At 57.4% G+C, this 18,278-nt stretch overlaps 1 protein-coding gene across 1 annotated transcript; it reads right to left on the minus strand.

Moving 5' to 3' along the window:
* Positions 1-6,301: 6,301 nt before the first annotated feature.
* NCKIPSD (NCK interacting protein with SH3 domain) lies at positions 6,302-16,749 on the minus strand. The gene is made up of 13 exons (XM_059389665.1): positions 16,458-16,749; positions 13,850-13,959; positions 13,400-13,604; positions 13,120-13,210; positions 12,443-12,933; positions 11,013-11,183; positions 10,800-10,886; positions 10,575-10,713; positions 10,414-10,494; positions 10,163-10,291; positions 9,946-10,038; positions 9,633-9,805; positions 6,302-7,197 (listed from the first exon to the last, which is right to left on the minus strand). The coding sequence occupies exons 1-13, from the start codon at positions 16,731-16,733 to the stop codon at positions 6,994-6,996; spliced, it is 2,250 nt and encodes a 749-aa protein (XP_059245648.1). The 5' UTR covers positions 16,734-16,749; the 3' UTR covers positions 6,302-6,993.
* Between the last annotated feature and the right edge of the window lie 1,529 nt (positions 16,750-18,278).

The following is an 18,278-nucleotide window of genomic DNA, read 5'->3' on the forward strand; positions in this document are numbered from 1 at the left end:
CGCTTCCGGGAGGTGGGGCTCCCGTGGGCTCCACCTCCCGAGCGCCCCGTCTACCTACCGAGAGCCGGCCGCTGGGCTCCAGAATCTGAGGAACCCCTTAAGGTCGGAGCTCCGCGCCGGGTGTGCAGTCTGGGTTCCACTGGGCGTGAGGGTGGAGCGTCTGCTCGGTCGCTGAAGGCGGAACTCGGATGGGGGCCCAGACCTCCTGTCCAGGGGCTGAAGGAGCGAGGCAGGGGATGAGGTTTTGGTTGCACGTTCGCCCTCCGGGTCCACAATCTAGCGAGTACAGGGCACAGAACTTTACACTAACAAAGGAGGGAGGCAGGCGGAACGCTAGGGGCTGGGCTGCTAGGGTCCCGGAAGAGGTGCCTCCGCCAACTTAGCGATCTGGGACGGCTTCCCGCTAGAGAGAATGCTTGAGCAGAGCCCGAATAACCGAGAGGAAGTCCGCAGCTGCGTGGGAAGGAGGAGCGCTCATCCTAGGTCTTGGAGGCTAAGTGGTCAAATGTGCAGAGGTGTAAAGGAACCGCCTGCCGAGACAGATCAAACTCTGTCTTTACCAGGGCTAGCAGTGGCTTCAGCGGATCCTCCCGTGGAGAGCAAGACCTAGGCTTTTTTTTTTTTTTTTTTAAGATTTTATTTATTTATTTGACACACACACTCAGAGATCACAAGTAGAGAGGCAGGCAGAGAGAGAGGGAGAAACAGGCTCCCTGCTGAGCAGAGAGCCCGAGGCGGGGCTCCATCCCAGGACCCTGAGATCATGACCTGAGCCCAAGACAGAGGCTTAACCCACTGAGGGTTAACCCAGGCGCCCCAAGACCTACACTTCTTAATACCCCTGACACGTGGTGTGACTTCGGTGGCTATCCCTGTCTCCTCCTGCTGTTCCTCCCTCCACTGCAGTCCTCTCTCTGGCTGCTGTACCGTGGAGGCCTCCCTCTCCCCCACCCCTCCGTGGCAGCTTCTACTGCGTCCTGTAAAGACAGAAACCAACTATTTCTGATAGTTTCTCCCTTCAACTCCAGACCTGCCCCTACCTCCTAGCAACATAGCAAGATCCCTGCAGTTCATCCACTGTCTCTTCTTTTCAACTCTAAGCTAGAGGGTCCATCTGGGGCTCAGAAACCTGGGTTTGAGGCTGCTGTGGGATAGATGGAGAGCCGCCCAGAAGACCAGAGGGCAAAGGCTTTGCAGAAACTGCTCTCTAGGACATGTTGGCCTCTCGCATCCTGGCTTTTCCTTCTACCCTGTGTTTGCCCGCTCTTTCCCCCTCAGTCAGGTACCTTGCTGGAAGAGAAAGCCAGAAGACCTGGCCAACCCATCCAGCTAATTATCCAATAGTTCTTTGATCTCACTGAGATCTCCATCATTTCTCAGCTCCCCTGTTCCTTACCTTTATCATTAGCTTTATAGAATCCCGTGTTAGAACAACTCATCTGCCCTGCTTTTCTGAGACAAACATGAGCTAAAATCTAAGCCCACTTAAAAGAGACTAACTGTGGGACACCTGGGTGGCTCAGTGGGTTAAGCTGCTGCCTTTGGCCCAGATCATGATCCCAGGGTCCTGGGATGGAGTCCCACATTGGGCTCCTTGCTCGGCAGGGAGCCTGCCTCTCTCTCTGCCTCTGCCTGCCTCTCTGCCTGTTTGTGTGCTTTCTCTCTCTTTCTGACAAATAAATAAAATCTTTTTAAAAAAAATAGACTGTGTATTCCTCACCTCTGGAGCAGCAGAACATTATAAGAGAAAAACATTTTACATTCATGACCACAAATCTCAATGTTATATCGGAGGGCATGGCCAGTGCTGTTAAGGCAGGAAAAATAATAAAAAGTTATGAGGATTAGAGGATTAGAAAGAAAAAAGTAAAACTTATGCACAGGTAATAGGGCTGTGTGTATGAGAAATTTGAAAGAACCTATAGATAAGTTATTAGAGTAAGCTTAGAAAAGTTCTTGAACACAAGATCAATATATAAAAATCAGTTGGAGGGCACCTGGCTGGCTCAGTTGGTGGAGCGTGAAACTCTTGGTCTTGGGGTTGTGAGTTTGAGCCCCACACTGAGTGTAGAGATTACCTAAAAATAAAATCTTTAGGGCACCTGGGTGGCTCAGTGGGTTGAGACTCTGCATTGGGCTCAGGTCATGATCTTAGGGTCCTGGGATTGAGCCCCACATCAGGCTCTCTGCTCAGCAGGGAGCCTGCTTTCCCCCTCTCTCTGCCTGCCTCTCTGCCTACTTGTGATCTTTCTCTCTCTCTCAAATAAATAAATAATCTTCTTAAAAATCTCTAATATAAATAAAAATGAAAATCAGTTCTAATTTCTATATATCAGCAACAGAAAATAAAAATTTTAAAAATATGCCATTTACAAGAGTATCAAGTAACAAAATGCCAGGAATAAAGCTAATGAAAGTTATACAATGACTCTTTTACACACACACACACACACACACACTCACACACATTACTGAAAGAAATAAAGACATAAATGTAGTGAAGAGCTGTGTTCAAAGATTGGAAGATTCAATATTGTAAAGATGCCATTTCTTCTAAAATTGACATGGACATATGGATTTAATGCAACTCCAATAAAATCCCGGTGTTTCTGTGTGTGTGTGTGTGTGTGTGTGTGTGTGTGTGTGTGTGTGTGTTTGTAGACTGATAAACTAGGTTCTAAAATGAGGGCCAGGAATACCCAAGACAGTCTTGAAAACCAAAGGAGGACACCTTCCTCTACTGGGAAGCTACAGAAAGCAAGACTATGGTCCCAGAGCAGGGACAGACTGCTAGAACATAATCCCGAAGACAGGCCTAAAGATTTGTGGAAACTTGAATTTTGACGAGGGTGGCTCTTAAGAGTCAACATGAAGGAAAAAATGGGTCTTTCAAAAAATGGCGCCGGCTCATTTGTATATCCATGTAGAAGAAGTTAAATGAGAACCCTACTTCATACTACCACATACTCAATTCCAGACAGATTTGACAGCAAAATATGAAAGGAAAGAGAACACAGCTTTTAGAAGACAACACAGAAGAGCTTCTTCATACTTTAAGCAAAGATTTATTAAGATACAAAATGCACTAACCACAAAGAAATTCCTGGAAAAAGTTACAACTCTTACAACTAAGAACATCTTTTCACCAAAAGACAACATTGAGGATGGGAGCAGATATTGCAAGATAGACAACCCAAGGACTCCTATGCCACAGACATACCACAAATCAACGAAAGAGAGACAACCCAGCAAATGAACGGGCAAGAGATTTGAACGGGTTCACAAATAATCCAAATAGCCAGTAAACTCGTGAAAAGGTACTCAATCTCTTTAGCCATCAGGGAAATGCAAGTTTAAAAGCAAATACTATGATGGTGTACTGGAATGACTTTAAAAAAAAGAAAAGAAAAGAAAAGAAAAAGCTGACAATACAGTTTTGGGAACAAGACGGAGGAGCTGGAACTCAGTATGCCTGGAGGGGGGCATACATTGGTACAACTACTTTGCAAAACTGTTTGGAGTGTGGGCTTTTAAGCCTGCAGTTCCACTCATGAGAATATACCTCCAATATAATGCACATGTGCAAAAGACAACCTGGGTAACAACGTCCCTGACGGCACTATTCGTAATAGGTAAGAACTAGAAACTGAGAGGTCATCAGCAGTGAGTAACGGAGTATACATCCCACACAACTTTGGCGGTGAACACACTGCAACCACATACTAGGACACGGACAAATCTCAGAAACTTAATGGTGAATGAGGAAGCCGGACTAAGAGTTTATACTGTATGGCTTCATTTATGTCGAGTTCAAATACAGGCGAAACTTACCTGTAATTCCCTCCAGGGAGGACGCATGTGTCAATGAGGGAGAGGGGGCACACACCAGTGGGCTTTGGGGACTGGTGATATTCTATTTCTTGACTTGGATGGTGGCTGTACTAGCATTCTTTCCTAATTCATTCAGTTGTACTCTCTGTATACTGCACTTTTCGTGGTTACGTTATTTTTCCATAAAAACAAGAAAAAAAGGAGCACCTGGGTGGCTCAGTGGGTTAAAGCTTCTGCCTTAGGCTCAGGTCATGATCTCAGGGTCCTGGAATCAAACCCTGAATAGGGCTCTCTGCTCAGCAGTGAGACTGCTTCCCCATCTCTCTCTGCCTGCCTCTCTGCCTACTTGTGATCTCTGTCAAATAAAAATCTTTTTAAATTCTTCTTTTTTTTTTTTTTTTTGTCAGAGAGAGTGAGCACAGGCAGACAGAGGCAGGCAGAGGCAGAGGGAGAAGCAGGCTTCCTGCTGAGCAAGGAGCGCGATGCGGGACTCGATCCCAGGATGCTGGAATCATGACCCAGCCGAAGGCAGCGGCTTAACCAACTGAGCCACCCAGGTGTCCCCAAATAAAAAGCTTTTTAAAAGAGAGAGAGAGAAAGAGGAAAAAAAAGGTTTTCACCTGTTTGGAGTGTCTGTACCTTTCGGGGACTGAGCAGGCATGTGATCTTCACCCAATGCCTTACCCTGGAGTTGCCTGATGCATGAGTAGCCTGTGGTCCATGGGGTTCGTCCCACAGGCAAGGTGCCAGCACCTCTGTGTACCCACTTCTACCCAAGAGCTCAGCCCAAACCCCCATCCCTCAGTGCCCCTCACAACCTTCTTTGAGTTTTTCTTCTCAGCCCCATCCACCAAATACTCCCATTTGAGTGGCTTAGTTGTCTCTCTCTGCCCTCCAGCCTCACCACATCCCACATTTACCATCCTTCCAAGCAGCCAAAGAAAGCACAACTCCATTCTTGCAGACTTCCCTCGCTGAGGAATTCTGTGACTAACCATCATTCCCCCTTATGGTTGTAATTTTGTGTTTGGAGAGCACCATCAGGGTGTCTGCTGAGGGGGTCGCAGAGCTCTGGATCCTCTCTGAGCACGTTTGCTGCCAGAGGCCAGTATTTAACACTGTCAACGGGGGCTCTTGTGTCACACACACACATACACACACACACACACACGCACACCAGGCTTACCCCCACCCACCACCCCAGGGTTATACTTTGCTCATAACAGCTGGCAGTATGGAGACAGAGGGCACAGCACAGCCCTGCCCTTCCAAAGTCAGTGTGTGCATCACGATAGGGGACAGAGCAAAGCATGGCTGCTGTCGCACGTTCCTGCATCGGTTTCCTGGGACACCTGTGCTTTTTATGGAATTATGCTCTCTCCGAAGGAGCACCATCGTTCTCTGCTTTCAGCTCTCCAGTGAGGAAGGAGTCGTGATTGGAAGGCCATGGATGTGAAATGCAAGGCAGAAGGCCCCGAGAGTGAAGAGGAGTAAACAGGTTGTGCCTCACCTTTCCACTGGGGGGCACTGTCGGCCCCTTTTCTGGTCCAGCAGGGGAGCTTAGGTGCTTAACCGACAGTCAAGAGTTAAGCTCGGACATCCCTCATCAGCCTCCTGAGCTTTACTTCCGTTGAGTTCACTGTCACATGTTCCTGCCTCAGATTCCCAAGGACCTGTGTCCAGGGGACCCCACCCCTTGCCCTGACCTTTTTGGTGCTTCTTGCTGGATTACAGTCCTGTTGGGAAAATAGTGGAACAGCCCTTGGCCTTCAGCGACCAGAAGTCACGGTATCAGTAATTCAGGATATGTGGGAATATCGGATGAGGATCGTCCTGGGTGAAAAATGGAGGGAACTAATGAAAACCACTTCTGCCTGGTGTCTGCCTGTGGGCTCCTGACCCTTCCCCATTTGTGGCCAGAGCCTTCATTAACTTGGGAGCCCATAAGGAAAATGAAGCTTTCGCCAGGTGGTCCCCAACTGTCCGCCAACAGTAATGCCAACTCAACCCCATGTCTGCTGAGGTAACTCTTTTTGCCCCCACTGTTAGGATGGAACTTCTGAGGCTGCAAAATGAGGGATCTTGTTGGACCCACGACAGGCGAGCAAGGGAACAGAGCCAGGCAGGGCCTGCATGTGCTGGAAGGCTGCCGTGGGGCCCGCTTCATCTGAGAACAGCTACAAGGGACAGGGTTTCACCAGGGGAGAAGTGAGGTCTTCGAGGGCAGTCACCTGCAAACAGGCCGCAGAGCACTCATTGGCTTAGCTGTGGCCAGGGAGCAATGGGAACTCGGGGAGAGAGGCTGAACAGGGCTCAAGGGACCTTGATGGACAGGCCTGTTAGGGACCATCCGCTCCCCAAGCTGGAGAAGTCAGGGCAAGCAAGTGACAAGGTCCTGAGGCCCCAGCATACCCAGCCCATCCTGCCCCACCCCAACCCAGGAGCATGCGGGGTTGCGGAGCACACAGCCTGTTTCCAGATGCCTGTGATTTATTTCCGAAGGTGAGCTGCAGCACATGGGAAAATACACATGGCTTTTCAGTCTGTTTTTACAGAGAAAATAGACTCTCATTGGCCTTCTCAGTGCCATCATGCTCTTCTGCGGAGCTCCAGAAGAGATGGCCCGTCACTAAGATTCTGTGCTCAAAGCAGCAGCTTGGCCAAGACCTCTGGGGTGGGAGCAAGGGAAAGCGACCCCCACGGGGAGGGGGAGCATATGAGCAGCACTCACTGTGAAGCTAAGGCAAAGAACAGAGCTGGCAGAAGGCGCCTCCCCTTACCCTAAGGACATGGCTTGCTGAGGTCCAGGACCCAGACTAGGCAGGAGAGGGACGGGGACTCTGGGCCAGCCTGGGGCAGCAGCAGGACTCTGAGTGTGCATCTGTGTTGAGGGGAGGGGGCATGCTGAAGAGGCAGCCTACCAGGAGATGGAGGGGCTTCAGCTCACACAGGCCCTCTGCCCCAGCAGAGCTCCCAGAGCGTGGTCCCCAATCCCGCACTTGGCCCCTCGCATTGGCTCTCCTTCAGGTTGGGCGGGGGCCCTGCTTAGGTCCCTTCCACGACCACCTGCCCCATGCTGTCTGTGCAAAACATTCTGAGGGCCACACCTCCGTGTCCCCTGCACCCTGCCCAGGGCTGCAGGGAAGGGAGGGAAGGAAGGCGCTAGCTGGGGTCCTCGCCCAGCTCGGGGAACTCCTTGCACATCTCTCGGACAATCATGCGGTCCATCTGGCCCTGGGGCGAGGCTTCCTCTTCGGTCAGGATGCGCCGCAGGGTGGCCTGCAGGTCGGGGAGCCGGTGGCGGTGCTGCAGGTAGGGCGTGGAGCGGATCACCGCGTGCATCAAGGACAGGTACTCCACGCGCAGCTGCAGGAGGAGTGGCTGAGCTCAGGGACCCAGGGGAGGCACTGCCACTGGGCCCGGACAGGAACAGACCACCACGTGGGCCCCCGGGGCCATGGACCAGCTCACAGCACGGAAGATCAAGGCCATACCCTCAGCACCCACCCTGTGCCTGGCCCAGACGGGCCCGTAAGAGCCGCCGAGCAAATGAATGGCTGGACCGTCCCAGACACAGGCAGTCCCAGAACGGGTCAGCCCACGGGAGTCCTGGCTCGGAGAGAAGCAAGGGCAAGCGGCCAGCTCCTGCCCACCTTTACTGTGCGGTCAGAGGCCCCCTGCTGCTCACTTCCCCCTCTCACTCTGAAGATCTCACACCCACAGCTTCAGATACTGACCCATGTTCACACCTCTGGCCGAGACCCGTCCAGTAGGCTCCAGGTGAGAACATCCACTGCCCACTTCTCGTCTCCCGCAGCCCGCAGAGACACCTCTGCTGCACACATCCACCATCACACTCACGACCTTCCCCGTCTTCCGCAAACAGCAGGCTTGCTCATGGTTTGTTTTTTTGTTTTTTTTACTCGCTCATGTTTTTTTCTTACTAAAGAGCACACCTGGGGCGCCTGGGTGGCTCAGTGGGTTAAAGCCTCTGCCTTCAGCTCAGGTCATGATCTCAGGGTCCTGGGATCGAGCCCCGCATCAGGCTCTCTGCTCAGCAGGGAGCCTGCTTCCTCCTCTCTGCCTGTCTCTCCACCTACTTGTGATCTCTCTCTCTGTCAAATAAATAAATAAATAAAATCTTAAAAAAAAAAAAAAAAAAAAAGAGCACACCTGTCCACCTAAACGCACAGGCCAGAAACACAGGTGTCCTCTCTGATAAGCCACCCCTACCTTCAACAGCCCCTCCAGTCTGACAGCCCAGTTGCTCCTTCTCCTCACTGAGACACCCAATCCACTGACCCTCTTTAAGCACTGACCTGTGCTTAGAGGAGTCACTTCTTCAGGCAGCGTCACCCTGTGCCCCCCAAGCCTGGTCAGACTGTAGCACCTGCAAATCCGCTCCCAGCGTCTAAGCAGTGGACAGCCCCAGGGCCCTGCACAGGCCCAAACCTCCTTTTCTACCATAAAGCTCACACGGACGTGCGGCACGGCCCTGCACTCCGGGCTCTTTCCTCTGCTACATTCACGCACCCTTAAGGAAAAGCCCACCTTCTTCTCTCAGTTCTCCGGATCTAAAGCGCCTACACAGCCGGCCTTGTGCTCCGTGGAGAAAACAAGCGGTCTTTCAGAAGGCTCTTGTCCTCCCCTCCGAGCATCCGCATCTCACCCATCCCCGCCAGAATGAGCTGCCCTGGCTCCCCCTGGGGGATGGGGGGGCATCCCAACACAGGACTGGGCCGTCTCCCACTGCCTGGTCTACTTGGCTCCTGCACTGGCCCACGCTCCTGAACACACCAGCCATTTCTTGATGCTTACTGGATCATTCCCTCCGGCCCAGAAACCTGCACCATCATCTTCTGCCTTTAAAACACTTCTTGACCGGGGCGCCTGGGTGGCTTAGTCGGTTAAGCAAGTGCCTTCAGCTCAAGTTATGATCCCGGAGTCTTGGGATCGAGTCCCACATTGGGCTCCCTGCTCAGCAGAGAGTCTGCTTCTCCCTCTGACCTCTCCCCTCTCATGCTCTTTCAGTCTCTCTCTCTCTCAAATAAATAAATAATTTAAAAAAAAAAAAAAGCACTTCCCGACTTATCTCCCTCCCGCGGCCCTCCGCTCTTCTGCTCCCTTCGTAGACAAACTCACAGGCGTTGTCTCCGCTTACACCTTCCAATGTCCACCCCCCACTTCCCTCCAACTTCAGATTCTCTCTTACATGTTCCATTCGGACCCTCTTCCCTCTACTCTGCGGATACTGCTTGTCAGTCACCTCCGGCCTCTGGGGGGCAATTCCAACCGCAATCACACTTTGGTTGCCTAACAGAAGGCCACGGCAGGCTTGGCACTCACCTCTGATTCACAAACCTGACCTCGTCCCCCATGGCCATGGCCTCTCACTGCCCACACAGGCTGCCCTGACAGCCGTGGCTGCTTCCTTGCAAGCTTCCCACCAACCCTGAGCTCTCAAACAGTCTAAGCGACATGTCGGCTGTCAGTCAGGTCACATCCCCTCCTCTGAGATCATGAGCTCCTGCCGCAGCCTCTGAGGCCTTGTGGAAATGCCCCTCCTCCTGCCTGACCCCCGGCTTCCTCCACCCCAGCTCCCTCCGGGCAGCCTGGCCCACAACCGCTCACCGGGGTTCCTTTGGGTCTGGGCACAGCCGCCATGGTTCCTAAGTGGCCCCCACGCTGACCTGGCTCCAGCTGCACCCCACCCCCCGTCTCCGTTCCATGGCCTGTCCCCCGCTTCATTCCGTTTCAGCCTCTACACAGCTCCCACCCCTGCCCCAGCCACCTCTGGGCACCTTGTCTCCAGGCGACAGGTCTGCGATGTGGCGCACGGTGATGTCGATGAGCGCCATCATGTCCGTGTGGTAGAAGATGGCGGCCGTGGCAGGGCTGGCGAACACATCCTGCAGGAACTTGAGGATGGAGTGTGGCGGCTGCGGCTCATGTTTGAAGATGCGCACGGGGTCATCTAGGAGGCGGGAGGAAGGGCTCAGGATGGTCGCTGTGGGGGGGAGGGTGGGGGGGCAGTCCAGGCCACCGCAGGGAGTGACGGGTGTCACGGAGGCCAATGACAGGGCAGGGGTGTCGCACGGATTCTCCGGCCCTCACCCCCTCTGTTCAGCAACAACAGCAGCTTCTCAGAGAAGATCTTGACGTTGGAGTGTTTGCTCAGGGCGGTCATGATGACGTTCTGGTCGGGCGCTGAGGAAGGACATGGGTATAAACCAGTGCATGGGCACCAAGCACCAAGCGGGGAGAGCCCCCCACCCCGCCGGCCCCCACCCGCCCTCCCCTTCCCTTCCTGCCGCCGGCCACCACCCCCCACCTGGCAGGTGCAAGTTGAGAGCCAGAAGCAAGTTCATGCAGAGATCCGGCAGCTGCTCGGTGGTGTCCAGGGGCAGCCCATCCTCCACGATGCTCAGCAGGAACTGGGCGAAGGGCGTGCCCAGGTGCTCTGGGGGAGGGGCGCACACAGTCTGAGCCCCACCCAAGCACCCACCCCCTGGGTTCCTGTCAGCTGGGGGCAGACGGTCCCAGACTCTCAGGCTCCCAGCAGTGGGGGAGCTGCCCGCTTACCATAGTGTGCATACGGCACTGCCTCACCCATGGAGAACACCATGGCCAGGATGAGGGCGGAGTAGCAGAGCTTCTGGTGATCTGGAGGGCAAGGCAGGCGGTGAGAGCCCGTCAGGCTGGTGGGGACCCACCACGGGGCAGGCGGCTCCCCCTCATCTCACCCTGCGTGTCAGTCTGCATGTCCCGCGCCAGCTCCACAGGCAGCACAGACGACACGAGTGTGGAGATGATGGCCGCATCCAGGCCGCACATGGCGCCGAAGCACTTGAGGAGCAGCAGCCGCAGGGACGCCCGGTGCTCCTGGCGGGAGACCCCGTGCGCTCAGTGCCCCGAAGCCCCACGTCTGCCCGGCGCCTCCACGCCCCGCCCCCATGCCTCGCACACACCATTTGGTAATAGGCCACCAAGGCCAGGACAGACTCAAACTCATTTCTCTTGCACATTTTCTTGCAAACTTCAGGGTCGGCGTCAGTCTGCGGGGAGGAGGAAGCGCGACAGACTCAGCGGGAGCCGCGCAGTCACAGGAGAGGGAGCGGAGTACACGCAGGGGAGACTCCTGAGCCCTGGGGGGAGGACACCCGTGGGCCCCCACCCCGCACCAGGATGTGCAGCAGCTCCTCCAGGTAGCAGCGGATGACTCCCTCGTCCTCGTACAGGGCCCAGCTGCGCTGCTGGGCATCGTCCTTCCGGCGAGCCAGGTCTGCAAAAATCACCTCCAGCCGCTGCTGGTCATGGCAGACCTGCCCGGAGGGCAGGGCAGTGCTCAGGTCCTGGGTTGGGGAGAGAAGGAGGCAGGATTCAGCACACTCCTGGGAGCTTCCTGGCCCATCCCCATCTCCAGGAAGCCCCCAAAGCTGGGAAGTCCACCCAGATCCTGAGGATGTCACAGGCATGAGCTCCAGGCCAGGCGTCCCCCGCCTCACCTCCCAGAGCTGCCCCTGGTTCGTGTCCTTCCAAAGCCTGGGAGGGACCAGCCCCTGGTTCTCTTTCATCCTTCCCCCTGCCCCGCCTCGAGCTCCCACTAAACACCTGCTCCCATGACCCACACCTCAACAAGGAAACTCCCAAGGGCAGCGCCCCACCCATCCCATCCCCCCTCTGCAAGTACCTCCATCGCCCCCAGTCTTGATAACCTGCTGGGACCAGATTCTGCACGAGACACACGTGCGGGGTGCCCTCCAACAACCCGCCTCTCATGCCAGCCCTGCGTAAACATCTTCGTGTGGGAGGCTCCCGACTCTGCCACTGCCTGAATGTGACTGGGATGCCGCACAACACGCCACCAGGCCTTGTCATCTCCCCACCTTCTGTCTCCCAGTGCTTCCTGTTTGACAAGCACCGGCTGTGCCCAGCACAGACGACCCTGCTGACCTGCTGCTCCACCCCCTGCCCACGGCTGCTGGATCCTGGGGCTCTAAGGAGGGACCTTGGGCCCATCTGGTCCCCATACCCTCCAATCCTGCTTCCTGATCAGTACCCCAACCTTGGCAAAGGCTCCCACCGGCCCCACAACGCCCACGCACCTGACTCACACCTGCGTCAGCACCAAGGCCTCCGCCACAGCTCTCGAAGCACCCACTCCTCCCCATTGCCAAGGCCAGCAGGGCACTCCCCTCTCCCATGCCCTCTGTCCACTCTCCCCCTGCAGCCAGAGAAGACTCTGGGCCACTCACATCTGGTCTCATCCGTCACCTGCTCCGCATCGCACCTTCTCCCACACCGCCTGTTCCCTTGCTCCCCATGTTACAGCCATGCTGGCCTTGTTTCGCTTCTGCCCGCGAGCCAAGCGTGGTCCTGCCTCAAGGCCCTTGCCCAGGCTGAGCCTCTGCCCAGAATGCTCTCTCTCCCTTTCTCCCTTTCCCCTCCAGGGACCAGTTCAAAGGTCACCAGCACCTGGCACAATGAAGGCCGAGCCAGAGCTCAGCACATGCCTGTCAAGGGTTGACACAAGGGTGAGGGCAGGGATGGCGCGGGGGAGGCAGGACGGCCCCAGGGCGGAGAGGCCCTGGGCCCAGCCGCCCACCCTCACCTTGCCCTCTACCAGCGAGAGGAGGACCTGCTCCATGACTGGCGAGCTGGCCGGTACGGAGGCCTGGATGTGACCCACCACGACGCCAATGGCCACGCGGCAGAGCTCGTGGCTCAGGCCGGTGTTTCTCCGCACGAGCTCCATCAGCTCTGCCCCGATGGTCCTGGGCACGGCAGGCTCAGCCACCGCCTTCTCGTCAGTGGTCCCCAGGCTCAGGGCACCCAGGGCCTCCAGTTCATCGGGGGCTGAGGCCGTATCAACTGCCACCTCCTCTGTAGGGGGCTCGGGGGCTGGCGCCTTGGAGGGAGGGGGCTGCGCTTGGGACACAGTGGTATGGGTGCCTCGGCGCGGCACAGGCGGGGGCGTGGGCGAGCAGCTGGGGCCCAGCTCCGACGAGCTAGAGCCGGTACAGAGCGTGTCAAGGGAGGTGCTGCTGACTGAGGAGCCGCTGGACACAGAGCTGCCCCCGGAGGGCGCGGTGTTGCGGCCGCCTGTGGGCAGAGAGCGGATGCTGTGCTGGGAGGTCCCTTACCCCTCCAGGCCCTGAGCCCCAGCCTGGTTTCTCTGCCAGACCCACCCTGCCGAGCCCAGAACCCCTAACCTTCTGACACAAGCAGACGGCCGTTCCAAGCACAGGGTGCCCATCCCCACCAACTGCCCCAACCCTGCCTTCTCACCACTTCCCGGGGCCATCAGGGCCTCTCGGTCTCGGCGCTTCACGGGTGGGGGTGGCGTGGTGGGAGCCGCTCGGCGAGGCTGCGGTGGGATCTGGGAGGACAGAAGCGGGATCTGGGAGGGCAGGCTGCTGACTCGGGTACCGGCCTGGTGGGGGCCCTGGGCTCTTGGCATGTGCTGGGCTACTGCTCTGCATCCCGGACCCGAGTGGACTCTTGGAGCCTCTGGACCCAGACTGAAGCTCCGCCCACCTCCCTTCCCCAGGGTTCCCTCACCGCATACCTGGTAGAGGCCTCCGTCTGCCCCGAGATACTCGGAGCTGGGCAGGCTGTGCTGCCGTTCGAACCCAGCTCGACACATCCCATTGGGCTGCCTGGCGGCAGCAGCATCCAAATGGTGGTCACTGGTGGACGGGGTCATAGTCGAGGGACTGGAGGCAGACGGGCCTCTGCGGGACAGGGTCTCTTTCCGGTGGTGGATCAGCTTCCTGATGGAGGGGCAGGGTAATCACTGGGCAAATGACCTTAAAACTCCCCAAGTTCTCACATGCTCCCTGTGGGATGCAGCGGGGGCCCCTCCCAGCCCAGGCTGCTCCCATCTCCCTCCTGCTCCACCCCACTCTGCCTTCCAGACATCCCCAGCACTCACTGAAGGACCCCCACCCTACCATGCTGGGGCGGGGGCGGCAGGGAGGGGGAGGGGGCCGTCCTCCTCCCCTCCCCCCACACTCACTGAAGGACTCCGCGCTGCTCCAGGCTGTACTTGCCACCATCCCGCATGGCTGCATTGTGCACGGCCTCAATGGCCCGGTCAATCGCTTGGAGGACATCCTGCTCCAGGCCCTGGGTGGGAGCAAGGGTGAGAAGTTAGACCTGGGGACCTAGGGAGGGTGAGCCCTGACCCAGCCCAGGATGGAGCCCCATTACAGCGAAATCCTGGAATGCTAGACAGGAGCACAGAAAGCTGAAGGAGAATATGAAGTTAAGGCTCTCAAAAACTGTGTCACTCAGGGAGCTGGGGCACAGGGTGGCCCCATGCTGCTGCTTTACATATGGGGATCCCAGTCAGGCCCCACAGTGAGGCTCTCAGCTGTCTCCGAACACCAGGGGTCTAGAGCAAAAACACAGCCCAGGGATCCCCAGCTCGAGACGACCATGAGTACATACCTAGTCTATCCCCAGGCTTGGCTCAGAGCCCAGGCTAACATGCCAAGCAGGGAGCCTCTAGTGTCTGGAACCCTTAACAAATCACTCTGGATCTTGCTGACCCTTCTTCAAACCAAGGTCACACTCCAGAATAGCCCAGTCCTCACAGAGCCTTCTGCAGACCCCGGGGATGGGCCTGAGGGACCAGCTGAGGACGGGCCAAAGGGGTCTCCTCTTTCCATCCCTGCTTCCAGCCCTCATACCCCCTAGTTATTCCAGGAATCTTCCAGTCTTGCCCTGGGAACCAGCAGTCTGTGTTTGTGGCAAAGGATGGACCTAAGAGAGGGGCCTGGCCCCCGGCCCAGATTTCCGTGCTTCCAGACCCAGCAACTCGGGGGTCTAGTCTGCCCAGCCAGACTGGCAAGGTGTGAAGAGTAGGGGGTGGCCGCTGTGGGACCATCCACCTCCACCCCTCCCCTGTCCGTCATGGTCCATCAGGGTACATGGAGGTCTCTGAACTGAGGTGACGTCACTCAGAGCAGGGTCGAAGAAGCGTCCCTGACGGGGATGGACAGATGGATACAGAGGTCAGCAAAGCCCTCCAGATAGCATGGGGAATGCTAGAATGCAGGGAGACAGGAGACAGAAAGGGGGACAGAAAAAAGAAACACATATCCATAGGAAACAAGAAAGAGAGAGAAGGGGAGAGAGGGAGGGAGGAAGGGAGAGAGAGGGAGAGACAGGCAGAGGGAGACAACGCAGAAAGAAATTGAGAGCCAGAGACGGAGAAAGGCAGAGCGTCGGAATGGCAGACACAGACAGAGTTAGGGAGACAGAGACAGGGAGATATGCAGAAAGAGACGACGAGGGGATGGGAGCCTCCCTGCCCCTGCCAAGCCCCAAGCCCACTAGCCCTGAAAAGGATCTTCACAGGCCCTTGAAGAAGAGGCTTCCAACAGCCCCCAACCCCAGAGAGGCTGGGTCTGACACGCTCCCTCCGAAGCCAGCAGCCCTAGTGTCCAGGGCCCCAGTCACGCCCCAGGCACTCCTACATGGGAGCAAGCTGAGGGTCCAAGGCCCAGGGCCCATCCCCTCTGGTAAGACCAGATGACATCTCCAAATTTATCCTGTTATTTCTGTCCTGAACTGGGCTGGGACAGGATGTTTCCTAAAGACTAGGGACTAGGATGGGGCGGGGGTGTCTGGCACAGGCCAGGCTTGGAGGCTCCAGGCCCTCCTTTCCCCTGAGGTCAGAATAGACCAGCTGGAGACACTTACACCCCAGCCCCCACAGCAGGACTATTCTTGGGGAAACAGGAACTGGAGATGCGGCCTCCACTGGAAGGAAATAGGGCCATAGTCAAACCCCTCTTCACTTCCTCACAACGGGAGAGGCCCCCACCCCAGGCTGTGGACAAGGAGGGATGAGGCTTTTCAATTTCAGAGAGAATTAGTCTGAAAAGACAGGGCCTGAGGCTTGGGATGGGGGGAGAGAGGTGTCAGAGAGAGTAGTGCCAGGGAGTGCCAACAGGGGCTGAGAACTTTGGTTCCAAGATGGTTGGGGGTGGTCTGAAGAAGAGCTTAGGGGGTGGGTGAATACGGTAGAGCAAAAGCCACAGACGTCTCAAGGCTTGGAGGTTTGGAGGGTCATCCAGGGGCTTCAGAGGTCAGTGGAGGAGTGAGGACATAGAGCATGGCTGAGGAAACAGGTGGTGTCCAGGGTGGCCTGGGTCTCCGTGGTGGAGGCAGTGGCTCCAGCTGAGGGTCTGAGGGTGGGAGGCAAGAGTGTGCGACCCGGTGGATCCAGGGAAAGGACTAAGGACTGATTATGGGTCTGAGCTTTCAGTGATCCGAGGAACTGATCAGAATTCGGCAGGACTGTATCTTGAATTCTACTCAGATGGAGCTTCAGATATTGGGTCTCAATGGGTCTGGGATCCCAAGGAGTCTCAGTCCCAGAGTTAGATTGCCGGTCTGGAGTCCTCAGAGTTGGCTGTCAAGGGCCTGGCCTTTTGTAGGGGTGCGGGCTCTTGGGGTCCCAGTCTTCGTGAGTCTGGGGTCTCAGGGTCAGGTGCTCAAACTCCCTATCTGCGGGAGGTCCCGGCGGGGCTGGGGCTCCGGGGTGGGTGCCGAGAGCCTGTGATGGGGCCCAGTCGGGGGACCGCGGAGGCCGAGCCGGGGAGGGGAACACTTACCTGCAGGCGGCGCAGGTAGGCGGGCGGCACGTAGCCGGTCTCGCCACTGCGCGCCCGCGCCGCCAGCCACCAGTGCGCGCTGCTGCGCTCCAACACCAGGAAGGTCTCCCCCGCGGCGAACGCCAGCGCGTTGGGCTCCGCCGAGCGGAACGCGTAAAGCGCACGATACATGGGGCCGGGCCGGGCCGCGCCGGGGCAGTGGAGGCGGCGGGGGCTGCGGAACCAGGACGCCAGGCCCGGAGCGCCGCGATCGCCCCGCCCCGGCCCGTGACACATGACGCGTGCGCGCACCAGCCGGTCCGCCGCAGCCCCGCCTCAGGAGGGGGACGGCCCCCGCGCCGATCGCAGCGCCCCCTGGCGGCTCCAAGCGGCGCGGCGCGACCGGGCGCGGCTCGAGTTAGCCTCCGGTCGGGTCCGGACCCCCAAGACTTCGAGCCTCTGAGCCCCCGCTCCGTATCCGCCCGGTGAACCCCATCCTAGCTTCTCCCGCCTGGTCCTCCGCTCAAGCCCGGGTGCTGCGATCCGTTCGACCTCCGGAAGGAGCGCTCAGCCTGCAGCCCAACGGCAGAGCGTGCGTCCTGCGCTCTAGTCCCGAGCGTCGCCGCCACGCCGGGAGAGTGGGTCCTGACCTACTAACGGTAGCAGAGTCCCATCGTTGCGTCTCGCTGATCCAACACTTGGAGGCGCCCGCGGGGGGCGGTCTTCTTGGTGTCTACAGGCCGCGTGACCCCTCTCCACCGAGTCCCTACTGCCAGCCGCACGCACCACGCACAGAAACCAGGTTAGCCATTCCCCAGTCCAAATCCTCCAGCCCTCGCAGCCCACCACCTCCTCTCTGCTCTCGCTTCTCTCCACTCCTCTAATACAGGTCTTTGCATACCGTTTCCTCCCTTGGGGCTCACACCCACCCCCCCAACAGCATAAGGTCATTATGCTCCCAGTCGCTGTCACGTTGCTCTATTGTCTTTATAGGACCTACAACTCCGAATTATCTTATTTCTGAGCAGACAGGAGAGCTGATGAGGGTGGCGAGGGCGGTGCTGTGTGGCCCTAAGGGCTTGTTTGACCAGTCATCCCCGACCTGTCCTTGATGTCCTGAGAGACACAGGGGCCCAGGGAAGAGGCTCTAAGCGTCCCCGGGGGGCCTTCTATTCCTGTCCAGGGTCTGGGCCGGCCACATTCCCCACTGGAAGTCTGGGCCCAGTGCAGGGGTTGTGGGCACAAACAGGCCAGTATATACAGTTGGGTTTCGGGACATAGTGCACATAGGCATAGTGGGCCTTGGAGAGGAGGGCCTGGGAGTTTCAGGGAGGTGTGGGGCTGCTGGAACTGGACATCAAGACCCTACCTTTTTGGCACCGGGTCTATGCCCTTCTCCCTGGTGTCTGGTTCTGCAGTTCAAGACCTCCTGCCACACCTCCCAGAACCCTCCTAGACTTGCTGGAGCTGGGTAGATGAGACCAGCGTAGTTGTGGTGGGTAGCAGTGGTGACACGTGGTGTGATTAAGAGGAACACTCTTTCTCACTGGGATCCCCACCTCCTAGGACCTTTGACCATGACCGGAGGCTAACTCGAGCCCGCGCCCAGCCGCGCCGCGCCGCTTGGAGCCGCCAGGGGGCGCTGCGATCGGCGCGGGGGCCGTCCCCCTCCTGAGGCGGGGCTGAGGCGCCCATGGCTGCCAATAGCCCAGAGCTTGGCAGCTACTTGAGGCCCCAATTTGGCTCTGGGACATCTGACATCTCGGTTCAGGAGCTGGATCCAAGGTCTGGCATACATGCTGCCCCACTCTGTCTTAAGCTGCGTGGAGCGCAGGGCAAAGA

The sequence above is a fragment of the Mustela nigripes genome, chromosome 2, assembly GCF_022355385.1.
Source record: "Mustela nigripes isolate SB6536 chromosome 2, MUSNIG.SB6536, whole genome shotgun sequence".
Taxonomy (NCBI): Eukaryota; Metazoa; Chordata; class Mammalia; order Carnivora; family Mustelidae; genus Mustela; species Mustela nigripes.